The sequence below is a fragment of the Cephus cinctus genome, unplaced genomic scaffold, assembly GCF_000341935.2.
Source record: "Cephus cinctus unplaced genomic scaffold, Ccin1 Ccin1_scaffold0413, whole genome shotgun sequence".
Lineage (NCBI taxonomy): Eukaryota > Metazoa > Arthropoda > Insecta > Hymenoptera > Cephidae > Cephus > Cephus cinctus.
The window spans coordinates 142,370-159,323 of record NW_014333096.1 but is presented as its reverse complement, the minus strand read 5'-3'; the positions used below and the strand labels follow the sequence as shown (position 1 = coordinate 159,323).

At 34.8% G+C, this 16,954-nt stretch overlaps 1 protein-coding gene across 6 annotated transcripts in view; it reads left to right on the top strand.

The window, feature by feature from the left end:
* Positions 1-15,672, top strand: part of LOC107267576 (TGF-beta receptor type-1) — a 29,298-nt gene extending 13,626 nt beyond the window's left edge. For 2 of the 6 annotated variants that reach the window (XM_025084914.1, XM_015739482.2), the window contains exons 3-8: positions 1,786-1,994; positions 8,869-9,102; positions 9,264-9,497; positions 9,929-10,269; positions 10,815-11,054; positions 11,138-15,672. In XM_025084914.1, coding sequence (XP_024940682.1) covers positions 1,786-1,994; positions 8,869-9,102; positions 9,264-9,497; positions 9,929-10,269; positions 10,815-11,054; positions 11,138-11,260 — 1,381 coding nt within the window. In that variant the 3' untranslated portion in view covers positions 11,261-15,672. The remainder of the gene's footprint in view (positions 1-1,785; positions 1,995-8,868; positions 9,103-9,263; positions 9,498-9,928; positions 10,270-10,814; positions 11,055-11,137) is intronic. The other 4 variants (XM_015739480.2, XM_015739481.2, XM_015739479.2 and 1 more) reach the window with 3 other exon arrangements.
* The last annotated feature ends 1,282 nt before the right edge of the window (positions 15,673-16,954 follow it).

The window sequence follows — 16,954 nt, the reverse complement described above, 5'->3', positions numbered from 1 at the left end:
TTTTTTTTTTTTTTTTTTTTTTTTTTCTACGGCATTGTGAGAATACTTATTTTTTAGCGTTGTGCATTGCCTATGAATGAGTAGATAGTTTTGTCAATTTATTTTACCGGTTTATCGACACGGTAACGTGAGATTAGTTCATTCGTTGAACGTCAGTGTCCTGTTCGCATGTTTACTACGACGCGGCGCGTGCATTTTCATACCTGAGCTGTGTGTCACCCGGAGAGGTCTGTTGGCATAGCTGTGCCAAGAGGGGCGAAAAACCTGGATTTAAAAAAAGAAATCGACTATTCTCGATGAACCAGTGTCAATGAAAAATCCAGAACCAGCGCCGTTGCCACCTTTGGAGATTTGCGTTACGTCAGAGTAGTATTCGTCTCCTTCATTACTCTCTTCATCTATCTTCTTCTTCTCCTCCACGTATTCCTTCCTCAATTCTCTACCGTTGGCAGATCTGACTTTTCTACTTGATTGTAAGTTCTCGATGGGGAGACCTGGTAGCGGTGCTAGCATGTCATTCTCTTGTTTCTGTACTACTCCCACGTATTACTAGCTGGCTACGAAATCTGTATAATGCTCTATGTAGAAGGATATATCTGTGTATATATAAATTTTGTTGTTTTCTTACTTACAGTTTCTGGTACCCACGGGATCTTACTAATTTCTTTTTTTTTTCATATGTATATAGAAATCTACATACATATAGAGAAAAAAAGATCTTAACCAGACACGAGTCCTCACTTGTACCGTTGGCCCTCCTAATGACAATGGGCTAATAACTGTTGATAAAGTTTGTTTGTCTAAACTCCTTAGTACTCTTTATACACGTATTTGTAGGCTCCTCTTTTTTTTTCACTCTCTCTTATTCTGCCTATATGAATCGAGCCCTATCCTTCTTCCATTTCACTCTTATGCGGTTTTCTACTTTTGGATATCTATTCGAATTCAAGCTAAGCTCTCTCTCTCTCTCTCTCTCTGCGCATGCCCACTCACAAACTAGTCTCGATCGATCGTCGCGCTTACGGATCTTTCTCGTACTATTCGAAAATTTCTCAAGACCAGTCCGTAAGCCCGTCCGTAAGCGCGTCCGTAAGCGCGTCCGTAAGCGCGTCCACGATCACCGGATAAGTTCTTTTTTCTCTCACAGTAGACGTAGAATTCACTATGGATTACGACTTACCACTAATAATACCCCCGCCTTGTATACTACCTTTTTTTTCGCTCTATTGTTTATACATCTGTACGTTGATCCTCTCCCCTCATTCTTACTATCGCTATAATCTCTTAATCCCTTCGCTGTCTCTTAGCGCTCACTCGTTCTCGTAGTTTTCATGTCCTCTTTGACTAGGAACTAATAATTATATTTGCACTAGTATTTTTTTATGGCAGTTCATAACCTAGACTATTCCTTTATCCCGGATATCCTTCCTACGTCGTTGTTCCTTTATCCATTGGATATGGATTTTACCCCCAACGACGTTCACCGTGAACTTTGATGAACTCTAAATGTCTATGTTTTTTCACGTCTCTCGACTCTTAAGGGACTTCTCTCGGAACTATTCAGTGTCGCGCTACTACTTTGAGCTCCGCCAGATGGCAGTCTGTAAAGACGTAATTTTTAGGCACGAGACGACTACTTACGCATGTTCCGACGGAAGTCCCGCGTCTCGCTCTACAATTGGATAATGTGTTTTGGAGTCTAAAAGAATTTTTAGGAAATTGGTAACAATGCTATGCGGGGATACTCGGTTAGTCAAGTGGGGAGTGTTGTGGAATTGTTAACAGGTGTTACGATAAGAGGCACTTCTTCCCGGCACCCTCTTACTCCGTTTGGTGTAACACAAACGTCACAACTGCCCGAGTCCCACCAGTCAGCGAGTTCGTTATCGTCTGCTGCGACCACGCGGATTACTGCAACCTTGACCTTCGACCCTCTTTATCTTCTTCGAATCGGCCGCAAGACACTTCTCGCTCGCCAAATCCTCACGATGGAGGTATCTACGATATTCGCTCGGATCACGTTGCTACAGAGCTTGTACGTCGTGTGTTTTACGAGAATCGATATATTGTATCTGCATCAAGAATGCACTTTGGACTCTTCTTTTTTTCTCTCACTGCGACAATCTCTGTGGCATATGGCCGTTCCGTACAAACTATGTTCGAACGTTGCTGCGATCGACAAAGGGAAAATCAATTTTTGGAAGCGAATCGCGCGGCTTTTGTGTGACGTATCACGTGAGCCACGTGGTCAGTTCTACGTTTCAGGGGGCTCTTTCGTATTGTAACCCACAAGGAGATGACCCCTCAAAGTGGAATTGATCTCGTGGCTGTCACTTATGGATCCCTTTTTTTTTATCTTCCTCTTACCTTTCCCTTTTTTTTTTAATCCTTCCTTTCCTTAATACTTTTTTTTTTTTCGTTATCCGAATTTTCCAAATTTCTTTTTCTTTCCTTTATTGTCCCTCGTTCCTTGCTCTCCTACATTTCGTTTGTTACGTTGTTTTTTTATAAATGTATGTTCATTTGTATAAGCTGACGAGAGAGGAAAGTCCTTTTGAAATAGTGGAGTATGGAAGGGTATGAGGATGATATTACAGTACCATACTGTTAAGAAGGAGGCCTAACATGTCAGCATCTTGTACGAAGAACGTGAATGACAATCTCCGCCACTGTTCATGATGTTGCTTCGTTGCATAAATTTTGGGGTGTCTTTGTCTTACGTCACACCATACGTTGTTACCACGTTCCAGGACCATAATGTCATCTTTGCGCGTATCTTACTTCTGCCTCAATATGGCTTCGATATTTTCGGAATACAGCACAGACGTTATTCGTTCGATTTTATGCACACAACTGCAGTCGTCTGTTCAGGCGTCATTTTCATTTAGGGAACTCATACTTGTATGTCGATGGTTCATGGTTATGGGTTGTTTTTTATTTGGAATTTTAACAGACTACGATCCAAAAGTTTCAGACATCCTCGATGCGGACATTAAAATAGTATTCGAATTTCTTATTGACGCCAATCAGGTAATCATCGTTAAGATCAAACCTTTTTTCTCGTTATAATTAACGAATTTAATTGATTTTTTCATCTGACTTTTTTCATAACTCGTATTTTTCACACGAGTCACGGTGATAAAGCTTTTTGGATATTACCTTTTTTACTCTTAATTACATTACCTTTTTTTTGGACAACGTTCATAATGCCGAAAGGTTATATCGATGAGTAGAAGGTATATTGTAAAACATTGACTTTGGTATATTGTAAAATATTGGTTTTTTATCATTATCTAATCGGAGTTTATTGTCCAATATTGGTTGTCTGGCTGGGTTTGAATTATCGTTATCGAAGGTAGTTTATGAAAAACCGGTTTGGCATTTTGTGTCTACAATTTTTTTCCGGATCTTGAAATTTTGAAACTTTGAAAGCGATTTGATTTGGTATCACAGCTTTTTGGTCAATTTATAATTGTATGGACTTATTGATATATCGGCTAATTATGATTTTAATTAATTTTAATAGCTTTCATTGTTTGCGTCAGTGTATTTATCTTTATACGTAGTAAATGTACAGAGAATTTTCTGCCAAAGTTATTTACAATAATTTCTGGGATAAATGATCGATTAGACAGTTTATTGGTACGTTGTACAATTACATACGTTGTCAATTATTGTTGGAATAATCCGAAACTTTTTGATTGAAGTATGTTATCAATTTCGAAATTTGATTCCGAAATTTATATGCATATATAATAATTTGCTCGATATTTCTTTGCTATTTGTTTGAACAATTATGAATAGACATAATCATAGACTGATTTTGTCAGTAAAAATAAAATTGTTTTAATCATTATCAAATGCACAGTTGTAAATAATGACTGTTTTATTTTGCATATATCAATGTAATGAAATATATTTTTATATGTTGTTTTTTGTATATTATTAAAAATTAATATTATTTTATAATTTGGTTTACAGTATTCAGGAGATCCTCAATATTTTTTTTTGCGCTACCAGAAATAATATACCGTAAGGGGCGCCATGATTTTACATTAATTGTTTGAGATAAAATATGGGATGATCTATAAGATTCGATGAATTTTGACATTCGAGTGACAGTCCAAGTTGACACTTAGTATCCAATTAATATCTTCCACATTATTATATACTTTTCTTGTGCATCCCGTACAGTAAAGTAAGATATTTGTCGAGAGTTCTTGACGTTTGTACAGTAAATTTTAGAAACGTAGAAGCAATGAAAAAAAAATATGTAATAGACATTTTTTCACATTAAAATAATATAAAAGTGGTCGTATCGTCATAAAAAGCGACAGACGTCAGAAAAAACATAATTTCATCCGTAGATGAGAAAAGTCGCGAAATAGAATTTTTGCGAAAGTTCTACAAAGAGACTCACGTAAAGTGTACTTGCTTATTTTTTTATCATAAATTCATGATTTTTGTTCAGAAAAAAAATCCCATTAAAAGTTTCGCATAACCATGTCGCGAATTTTCACACGAAACAAAGTTTCTCCGTAGAAATTAAAAATTTATGAGAATTCACGTAAAGTTCACTTTGAACGATAAATCCAAATTTTTTTTTAACACTTGTCACATACATAGGATACCTACTGATAAAAACATTTTAAATATTAGTATATGCGTGTTCGGAAAATACTAAAGTTTAATATTTCAGTGCTTGCAAAAGTTACTTATCAGGAAAACACTTTAAGTGGGATCGATTTGTAAAATTCAAATAATAAATTGCACAAATCTTCTTGATTTCCCGAGATTTTGCAAAATTACGTCATTTTATGTATCAAGGATTCATATTAGAGCTGCGTAGGTGGCAAACGTGTTTTTTTTTTGCATGAACGAGGATCTTCTGTAGAGGAAAAATTTTTTGCTGTATTAATCGTAACTGCGTGTCATAGTGAGGCAGGGAGCATCAACATAAGAACAAACAGAAAAATTATTATTAATTATGCACATATTTCTTGTTAACGGTGATAAAAAATTTTTTACATAATTTGCTAAAAACTCATAATTGCCGAACGATTCGTTAAACTGTGTTTATCAAGTTAAAGCTTTTACTCCGCATGCACTTTGACTACTTTGTAAGGTCTCTGAATGAGAGAATGCTAATATTTCAAGTTATTGTTTATAATCATGTAAAATGGCATCGTATTTTTTGTATCAGTCACGATAATGCCTACGCGATTGCATAAATAATAATTAAACATAATAAAACTCAGGCAAAGTGTGATGTAATTAATTAGCAATTTCGAGCCAAAGTTTTTCTGAAGAGCTAAATAAGGAGATAAAAAATATCTATTTATCGTAAAATCTAAATTTGTCAAAATAAATTATAACAATAATCAATAATTTGGATTTTGATTAAATTTCAAGGTTCGTGCAGAGTTGAAAAAAAAAAAAAACGAAAAATGTTGAGACGAATTGTCGATGCTCAGTCGTTCGCAAAATGTTTCATGATCTTTGTATTTCGTTAAATCATCGCGCTTGTTCCTCTGCTCGTCAGCAATAATGTTTGTCATCTATTTGTGTTGGGTTCGGCAACTGGGTCGTTCGCAATCGTCATCAACATCGTCAATCGTCATCATCGGTCATCATCATCGTCATCGTAAGTGACGAATCATCAATGTTGAATATCGTTTGTATCGTCGCACCAAATTCATATATACACGGCAGGCATGAAATACAATCGGTTTGTCATGCGTTAGGGGATCCGTCCAAACAAAGCATACAATTGGACCTTCAATGTAACTGCTGAATGCAAGATTTTTTTTTCTTTATCGAAAAATATATAAAATTTAGGAATCACGTTGCATCGCAAAACAGATTCACCGTCCAAACAATATATATACATTGATATAACAAGTTCATCAAGTCCCACAGTCATACTATTAACATCCCTCACCTGTCAATGCGTTTGTGTGAATTTTAATTTTAACAAATTAACAGCAACGCGTGCATTCAAGAAAGCTGCTGCTGTTCCCAGGGTGCGCCAGCCACAGGTAAGGGTGCGACAGATCGTTCTCAAATACGACTTAATCTGGATAAACGGGCATCTGCGTTTATTCGTGATTTAATAAAAAAAATTTTTTTTCAATATTATCTTCGATTTGCGCTCTTTACGTTCTCGGCGCGTTCTGTCGTAATTTCTTAAACTCTCATTCCGTCGGGACCAACCAGTCGATGTTTTATTATGGAGAATCGGTGTATTATAAAAAAAAAAAAATTAATCATTTATATGTTGCGTATTATGAAATTTTATTTATCTTCTTTACAGAGCATATCAAGTTTATCAGAACTCTGACACACTATAGTATGTTCGATGGTTTGTTTGTTGATTTAAAAAAAAATTATTAAAATTAATTAGTAGCAGATAATTTGCATCGATAAATAAAGGCTTTTATTTATTATACTTTTTATCTATATTTAAAAGTTCTCCAATTACGCTTATCAGTACGCGGTCCTCTAATCATTTCGCGTGTTATCCTCTTTGACCCGGTAAAATACTTCCGGACTGCCAATATAAATTTCGACTTTGTTACTAAGCTTTGACTCTTTACTTTCCAATCGGTCGTATCCGATGTAAACCGATATAACTTATTTACGAATTGCACCAATTATATTAGTTTCTCTGACAATTTGAAACTCACGTCACCTATATTTACTCAAGTTCAGGGCTGCGCTTCTTTTTACTACAGATTACGCATGTAGTGAATTATGCCAGCGAGTAAATATGGGCTACGATAAAAATAATAATGTTACCAAGGTATATTGATTTTTTAGGCTTCAGTCAAAACAATGAAAAACAATTATATCGTAAGGAATGTGCGTGCGTGAGTGTGCGTTTTTGCTTACGGCTGTATACCAAATTTTTATCGAACCTCTGAACCAACCCAGTGAACATGTATTAAGAAAACAAGTTTCAAATGCAAATTGGATAATAAAATTTACATTAGTTTAATTTTTTTATACTAAAGCAGCGTTGAGCATATGTCCGGCGGAGGAGGAGGGGAAGGGTGCGGCGATGGACGTACGCATAACGCATGACCATGAAATGAGACATGGTCGTGCCTCAAGCTAAATTTGTTTATTTTATATTTAAATTGTTTAATTATAATATGAAAACTACGATGAACAATAAATTGTTATTAATCGACCAACCATGGTGTTGCTATTTGCTTGTAATTTACGTCACAATGGCATTGCGATATAGTCAATGAAATGCATTGTACATATTGAGCGAAACTGGTCACAGGTGAATTCCGAGCCGTCATTTTATAATTGAATAAAGACTTTTAGGTAATTAGTGCACTCGACATGTCGAAGCATAAAAATAAAAGAATTTCAGGTACGCTGCTGTAATAATGTAAACGTGACTGTTTCGCTGTACGAATATATTTCCCTATTGCATGAAAAGCAGATGTTTATAATTATTCCAATGACACAAGCAAAAATTACATCTGACAAGAAACAAAGCTTCACTTTTATTCGTGTAAAATGTCATTCGTAAAACTGCATTGCAATTGATGATTTATATTCGAAAGAGGAATTGAAAGGAAATAATGATAATTGCGTGTGACATTTGTTGCTGTGCGTCGTATCGTTGTTGTCAAATAAACATTAATATTATACGACAATGGGTTGCTCTACTTTTGCAAGCAACAAAGGTCGGATGGATTTTTTTGTAGTCTTTCTTATCAACAAGTAGTAGCTTTATGAACGTTGGACGTCAGTAGGTGAATATATACATATATATATCATTAAGGTCGATTTACACTAAAGCGAAAGGACACAAAGTTTTTGTTATATACTTAATGATAAGTTCGTTATAACACGAGTCGATCCGCAAGTGAGTTATTTGTTTCTGGGGTATTTTTTACTTGCACAAAAACCTACGAGAAAAGCATCACGGAGCAGAGAGAACAGCTCCTATTGGTTACTAGTCCAGTTAACAGGGAGTCCCGGCAGCGAGTTCCACTTTGCAGTGAAGTATTGGTCGTTAGCTGAAACCAGTAAAAATTAACGTCTGAGCAGTCACTGTTACCATCTTCTAAATAATTAGTACCATTCCACGCTGTTGGTCGTTCATCTTCTACGCTAACCGCACTAGTAACCATTTCTGTTTTTTTTTTTTTTTGTTTTTTTTTTTCAGCGTGACGACAGGTAACGGTGTAGGATATTGGCTAATTTCGCAGCATTCTTGTACTTGTTAGAGAAATAGAGAAATATAAAATTTCTATCGAACGTTCGTATAACCGTGATTCTGTTGATATTTAAGAGTCACCCGATTTAGATATTCGTGGGCGAATGCCGTTCATAATAGATAAATAATTACGTTACTAAAGAATCACCAGGTGCTGTAAACAGTCGTAAGCAATTGAAAGCGAAATAAACGAAATTCTCTGCAGCGAGCGTCGAGTTATTGATAATAAGAAATAAAAGCGTTTTCGCTGCCCGTAAAACCCAAGATATACTTTCACCCGATCCTCGTAACACTAATCGCACGAAACCATTGCTCGACACAGAAAACTTACTGTGCATCCAAATATCCAACCATCCAACCGCTTTATTATTGGACTGCATGTTATTCGTAGCTTGACATTTCAACGCTTCATTGTCACTATGCTTCAGCATTTCTCCTCATTGGAGACTCGTGCCAGCCAGCCTGCCTGCAACTTGTAGATACGCTTTGCATCGCGTTTGCATGTATAAACTGAAAGTTATTTTCAATTTTTATTTGAAAAAAAAAAAAAATTGCTACTGGTGTCTTGGAGCGCATGCTGTTTTTTTTTCTTACTGGCAAGGAATATAATGCTTATTGTTTGACCCAAGTGTCACCGAACGACGATGGCGTCACGTGGGCCACGTGGAAAATGGCGCTTTCCATAGCAGTGCCGATCTGCATTATTTGTATGGTGGTTATGATCATCTATCATATACATATGACCCGGAGGAGAACCGCCAGGCATTTCCCGGATGACTCCCTGGAGGCTCCGGATCGGCCGATATTAGGAGGCGTCACCATCAGGGACATGCTTGAGATGACGACGAGTGGCAGTGGTTCGGGTAGGTAATCATAAATATTTTCTTATCGCTATTTTTATCACTGCGATAAGTCATTGACTCATACATCTTTATATTGTTTTTCATCTAAGTTTCTTTTTTTTTTTTTGTGAATCATACAATTGTACTGAAATTCGCATTCTTCAATGCCTTCCTCTCCCAAGTAGGCCTGCCGCTCCTGGTTCAGCGGAGCATCGCGCGTCAGATCCAACTTGTCGAAACCATTGGGAAAGGTCGATTCGGCGAGGTCTGGCGTGGGCGATGGCGCGGGGAAAACGTCGCTGTTAAAATTTTTAGCTCGCGCGAGGAGAGATCTTGGTTCAGAGAAGCTGAGATATATCAGACTGTGATGCTCAGGCACGACAATATTCTCGGTTTTATAGCAGCTGATAACAAAGGTAATTTCGTTTTAATTAATGATTTAGATAGTTGACCTAAATTTGATAACAATATTTTTTAAAGTTACGTTTGGTTGTGGTCTAGGCTTATTAGCTAAGGAAGGTATTGCTTCGTGCTATATTTGAGGGGAAAAAATTGGTTTTGTCAAAAAATCATGTTCCATTCGTCCTGATCTCTGATGTTTGGACCTCGTTGTTTAAATAGTGTAAGGAAAACTTGGTAACTTTTTAGTTGTTCAAGTTTTTTTTCATATGGGATCTAGAATCTTTTAGTTATAATCGATTTACAACTGAAAGTAGATTAAAAGTTATTTTGAAATTTTTTTTGTTGAAGTTTAAAAAAAGTTTAATGGTTTTTATTATTTTATTATTTTATTATTTTACCTTGATCTTCTGTTATTGTGTCATTAACGAGGATATTATATTTCCAGATAATGGTACGTGGACGCAGCTTTGGCTGATTACGGATTATCACGAGAAGGGATCACTTTTTGACTATCTGAATCGATCTACCGTCGATACAAATGGTATGATCAGGATGGCGCTATCCATTGCTACGGGATTGGCACATCTGCATATGGAGATTGTTGGAACTCAGGGAAAACCAGCAATCGCTCACAGGGACCTCAAATCGAAAAATATACTGGTCAAAACTAATGGCACCTGCGCCATTGGTGACCTTGGACTGGCTGTAAGACACGATGTCATCACAGACACTGTCGATATTCAATTGAATAACAGGGTTGGCACCAAGCGTTATATGGCACCTGAAGTAGGTATCATTGATAATATTTTTATGAAAAGCACCAAAATACTTTTGAAGAGAATTAACTTTGAGATATTTGGGTGTCATCTTAATTACCTAGTTACAAGTGGGCTTGCCTTTGAACTCTCCAACTCTTTTCAATGATCCTGACCTTAAGCTGGCAAATTCTGACAGCTTTGTCATACCGGCAAGCAATTTTAAATGTAGTCAAAACTCTTTAGTAGTAACTTCTTGGTGGAAAAATCAATGTTAATGAAACTGTACGTCGTTCAGACGTCAGATTGTGACAATCATTGAGATTGGGGACTTTTGCATTATCATGAGAGTAAAATGTAAACGAAAATAGTGAATAGGATATATAAGGAATGTTAAAATGATTTTCATTCTTAAATAAATACCTATTTACTTATATACAAGTATGTTTAACGCGTTTGAGCAAAATTTATTAATTTGCTTTGGATAATTTTTTATTTTATTAATTTAACGCTTCTGTTTTTTACAGGAATTAATATTTTTTTTATTATTCTAAAACTTTCTTTTCTCCTTTCTAGGTTCTAGAGGAGACGATAAACATGAACCATTTTGACTCCTTCAAGAGGGCGGATGTGTACGCTCTTGGCCTAATTCTTTGGGAGATTTCGAGAAGGTGTAATGTCGGTGGAATACACGACGAATACCAACTTCCGTTCTACGACTTGGTACCATCCGATCCAACAATCGAAGAAATGCGAAAAGTCGTTTGCACGGATCGACAGAGGCCATCAATTCCTAACAGATGGCAGTCGATTGAGGTACAGTCTTCTTACTCGCACAAAATTTACACCAAAGATCAATTCTCAAGTTGTTCGGTTCACCGGAAGTTATTGATTTGCAGGCTCTTCAGGTGATGTCCAAAGTAATGAAGGAATGCTGGTACCACAATGCTGCTGCTAGACTGACTGCGCTCAGGATTAAAAAGTCCCTTGCTAACTATGGCGCCATGGAAGACTTGAAATAGATACACGAAGACTGTGCCGAAAATCCTTTACATTCCCTGAATGCTTAATTTTCTTAATAGCAAAAGAAAACTTGAGTATCATCGCGATTACAGACGCTACCGAGTTAAAGAAAAACTGACAGTATGGTATACCACCGCGAGTGCGTGAGTTTTGTTTTCAGAAAAGTTGAGGTGTTTTCTTCCTCTCTCTTACTCTGTGATTATCTACGAAACTGAAGATCGTGCTCGGAGACAGCTCGAATAACTCTAAGGGTAGCTAATGCGCAGCAAAGGAATTGTTGGACAAGAAACGAAATAAATGTATGAGGCCAACCTTTATGTTGGTTCAGCGCTCGATGAGTGGTGATTTCTCATTGGAACTGTGAGAACCGAGTCGTTAAGTAAGACGTAAATATTTATCGTAATTTTTTTTCACGAATCATCATGAATTCAATAAATAATTCGACACGCGATTCAGGAAATTACAGGTCTGCATCTTTTAAGTTATAAAATCTACGTAATTACTTTTCATATGATTGATGATTTCTGTTAACTCTTAAACGAAAACCTGTGCATCGTAATATTTATAAACGGTTACATCTTTTCTTCTATACCGGTGTATGTAAGTAAGAGAATTGTAAGAGTGTTTCATACATCGTGGTGTTACAGGAATATTTATTGTCATATCATCTTTCGACCTGGATGATATGCTCGACGTAAAAAATATATTCGTTTTCGTTTACAAAGACCGAACATATTTTGCTCAAAACTAACACAAGCCAAAATAAACACATCTGTATTTTTTCACGAGTTTACGAGACATGTCAAAGCACGTGCCCATAATATCTTAGAAAAATATGAAATATTCAATTTGAAATTTTCTTAATGGAAAAAATAAGGAGAAAAGTCGTTTTTGTAAGGATATAGGGCATATTTGATTTTTGGATGTTTCATTAGGCATGTCTCGATAAAATGATCGGCATACAATTCAATTACGACCATACTTGATCGCGGAAAGAGTAAAACATGAAAGTGAAAACTCATGAAAACAAAATGTACATGATTAATGCAAAATAGTAAAACGAAAAAGAGAAACACTTGTTCATCAGTTGTTAGTCAAAATAAAAGTCTGCGATGTTACAATTAAACACAAACCAAGTCTCCAGCATAACGATATACTGTATTTTTATATTAGATTTTGATTTGCAAAATCAATGTTTTTTATTCCTGTTCTTCTCAATACACTCGGAGCCCAGCGACTTTCCAATATTATATATTTTGTTTACATCAAACTTTAGTGGGATTATATTTTTTGAAAAATAAATGCCGATTGCTTTGTTTTCGACATAAAAATGTCCAGGAACAAGATAATTATTGTTAACACTATGCACACACTAAATCGTCAACGCTGTTTACTTTCAAAGAGAAACTGTACTATTCTTTAGCTTTTAATTATTTTGAAAATTTTTGTTTGTTGCTATAATATCCCACTACTTCCTGGCAATATTATTAAAGCAGTCTAGATAAATGCGCAATGCTCGATACACGGTATCTTCGCGGTTTGCAATTCTCAAGACTGAAAACTTTGTAGTATAGATACAACGGGTTTCTACGCTATGCAAAAAGTGCAAAAGCACTGCAAGATAAATGTCCATCTCTTTCCTTACATACTGTAGATATCTATAGACAATGATTATACATTCCTATTATCCGTAGGTTAATTTAATACGTAAATAATATTAATGATTTGTGCGATGATGGAGTTCTTTGTGGTGCATCCACAAATTTCAACTGCAAATATCATTGATGACTGTTCCGCAGATTTCCATACCACTAGTACAATCTCGTGCCAATTAACAAACAGAAAGTTAACTGAAGCGACAGATCCGTACTTATAACAAGTGATAAATAACAAATGCATGCACATCTTGAACTGATTTACTACAGATTTGACTCCGCATATAAATTTTTGACTATTATACGTTTTTTTTAAAATCAAAGTCTGCTGGGCCCGTATTACCAAACAGTCTGATTCATACCGGATAAGATACACTGCCACTCGTAAATTTTCACATTGTAATACTTTGCTTTAAAAGAAAATCCTCCTAGAAAAGTATAGAAATGCGAAGATTCATTGTTAAACAAAATTTGGTGGTGTTTCACCACTTAAAACTTTGAATGTGTACATCCACGCACAGTACCATGAATAATGTATTGTTGATATGCGATGTGAGTTGAAAATTGAACTATCGGTTAATTGGGTATATAAATTAATGATCTGAAAGGAAATATTTAACTGCGTCAATTCGATTTGGGGTCTTTTTATTGTCTTATGTCATTTTTTCATATTTCCTCTTGGATCAAATTCTTACACACCAATTTTCATGCGTATACTGATCTTTCTAAGTCAAAGCTGTTGAGGACGTATGGAGGTATGTTAGCATGATCATGGAAAGATAACGAAAAAAAAAAAAAAAAACAGTTCATTAGAAACACTTTGTTATTAATTGAGTTTAGACGAAATTGTACTTTTCTTTTGAAATTTTTTGTAGTAACACTATCGAAGAACTTATAATCATTATTGATCGAATCGAAGAACACTTATTTTCCTTCTATGTATGATACCCTGTACATAATGGTGTAAATGTTTATCGATAAACTAATGGCAGCAGCACTTGTAATTTGCATCAGTGAATGAATGGCTATGTCGTCCATTGTATAATAGGATAATATCGATTATTATATTTTTCATAATTCCAAATGTTATGTTATGTTATGTTACATATAGTTACGTAATATGGCGTTACCATTCACAGAGAGAGAGAGAGGGGTTTCATTGCGGATTTTTAAGTAAACCCCTTATTTCCGTCTAAATATATGTTTGAGAAGACAGTATGCGCGCAACCAGAATGGGAATCCGTGAGAGTTGACTAATCCAGCATACTGCGGCGACGGTCGTCCCTTCGTTGAGTTACCGATTTTTATCAAGCAGCTTTTAGGTGTGATTGAATCTTAGAATGATTTTTAAAATCAAATACTTTTTCATAAATTTATATCCTTCTAATTCGTGAAATTAAATGACACAATAAATTATCTTATATTGTTATTTGCTAATATAATTATATATAAAGGAGAAGTACAAGGAACAGTACGGTACGGTATGTATTTTCTAAATTAAAAGTTATCTTTTTCATTAGTATAACGATTTTCTATAATGCACATACTGTAATGTCGAATTACCATTAACTATTGTATGTAGTGTGTCTGATGGTGTGGATGAATCTTTGTATTGTTAATAGATAACGTACCTCATGTTATAAATTTCCAATTTATAATTTACCAAATGCCTGACTGTCTGTGGAACATTGTGTTCACCTTATTTACACCAAGGTTTTATGCGTTGACGGAAAATGCGATTGACATTTTTTAAACTCACGCTCAAAGGAATGCGAGTACTTTACAGAAAACTACAATTTTCAAATAAATAATGACCTGGATAAAGGTTTTTTTGCAATGAGCGAATATATTGGTATTATATTGTCCTCGCGTTCGTTAAGAATACATACCCATAGCTAAATGTTCCATTAGCAATTGTATTTTGCCAAGGGCAATATGCCGTGAATCAATGGAAATCAATGGAAAACTATCTGTTACCTTTGGCAAAATACCATTGGTAATGGGACATTTTGCTATAGGTAAATTAATCATTGCAAAGCTCTTATATGACAGGGAAATATGATGCGTAGATTTTACTCACGCGATCCTAATAGAATTTATTTTTATCAAAATTTTACCTTACATCCATACCGATTCCTTGGATCGAATTAGAAGTGTTTGTCTGCACTGCTATTTTCTTATCGGTATGATATTTATTAAATTTATTTTTCATATTCAGCAATAAATGCGAGCGAAATAGCAACAAAAATTGTGAACTAAAAGAAGTTGGTAAAAGAAAATTTTTGTTCAACTATAGTAGACTTATAAGTCAAAGAATATCCAAAATGACATCCTGAAAGTGGTCCAATTATGGAAATTCGTCTTACAATAATAATAATAATAAAGTACATTTAGTTATACTTGTAGAAACATTTAAACTTGGAATTGTTGGATAAATTGTCAAAGGCAATGTGAAATTAAACAGTAAAAAGTATTCAGTTGGGTAGTATGTCAGATAAATCTGTCATCAGACAAGAAGGTTACATTTAAATTACGTACAGACAATGTTATGTTTGTATAAAATTAAAATAGCGATTAAACTAAAACGTATCCACTCCACAGACATAAATTCTTCTATAAGTGAAATTTACATAAGACTTGAACTTCAAGAGAAGTTTAACTAATATATGACCTAGTATCGTAAGACAATTGTATATATAAAAAGTCATCATAACTATCAAATAGCATTAAAGCTAAGGTAATGATTATTAATTCAAGTAGTGGTCACTCTTGATTTACAATGACTTCCTTATGGATTACTAACAATTTCAGTGATGATTATCATTCGCTTCGATCAATGATTAATCATTACTGTGCGCATTTAAAAAAATGTGGTCCGTAGTAGACATTTTGTTCTCCTTTATTTTTCATCCAATATTATAATTTGTTTCTTAAACATACCATCTAAATTGTCTCATGAATTGTATTTTCTTCTTTCAGAACATCAAGTTGTCTACTGCAATATCTACCTAAGCGTTAAGCAACTAAATTGCATATTACAATAAACATCCTTGTGCATTACTGTACAGTTATGTCTCATGTGTAGCAATGTAAAAATGAGTCTTATATATATATGGATACATATGTATATAATAATTTATATTTTTCTACAAGAGCATTGAAAAATGAATTATCTATGTTCAAGTTAAAAGTATTTTCTAGACAGCTGTGATTCGTAAACAAATTTTCAAGGACATATATCTGTTAAAACCACAAATTATGAATATCTGCAACCTTTAACCCTTCAGCAGTCTCGTCAGCTTTCGTAACACTAGTACTCGCATGGGCAATGTAGTATATTGATGACCAATGCAAAAGTATTATTTTGCGCTGGGAATTATTACTGTTCATACATATGGCTAGGAAAATTAATTTATTTTACCGCTTAAATTAATTATTAATTAATTAATAAATGATATCTAAATAAAAATGTCATTGTTGCGACACGAAAAATTAAACATCCAGGGTCTTTTAGGCCTCCATCCAAGTGTTAACATCATATCTCCGTCCGGAGCAGAATTTTTCTAAATGTTATTGATGTTCATTAATATAGCAACGTGTACAAAGTCTCAGATACAATTAGAAAGCATACACAGTCATATTTATTGACGTGCAGGAATCATTATTTCAGAAATTGTACTAAAAGCTACAGTCATTGTGTAACATTAATTCCATTTCTCTTTGTTATCGCTTAATTCTTCCCAATTTGAAATTTAGTATGGCCGAAAGCTATGGATAAATGGCTTCTAAACCACGATTGATCATACACAATAACCAGAACTGTAAATATCAGGTGTGAGAGAGTCTCAGTTTTCCCACAGAATTAAATTTTTACTCGAGATTTTCTAATTTAATATTTTTGTATAATTACAATTTCTTCTTTTATGCTATCAATCCCAGCACAATCACTGAAGACTAAGTGTAAAATTTCTTTTATACTCAAACTTTCATTTTTGTAATATGCAATAAATTATAAACATGCCAAAAATTACCGTGCAC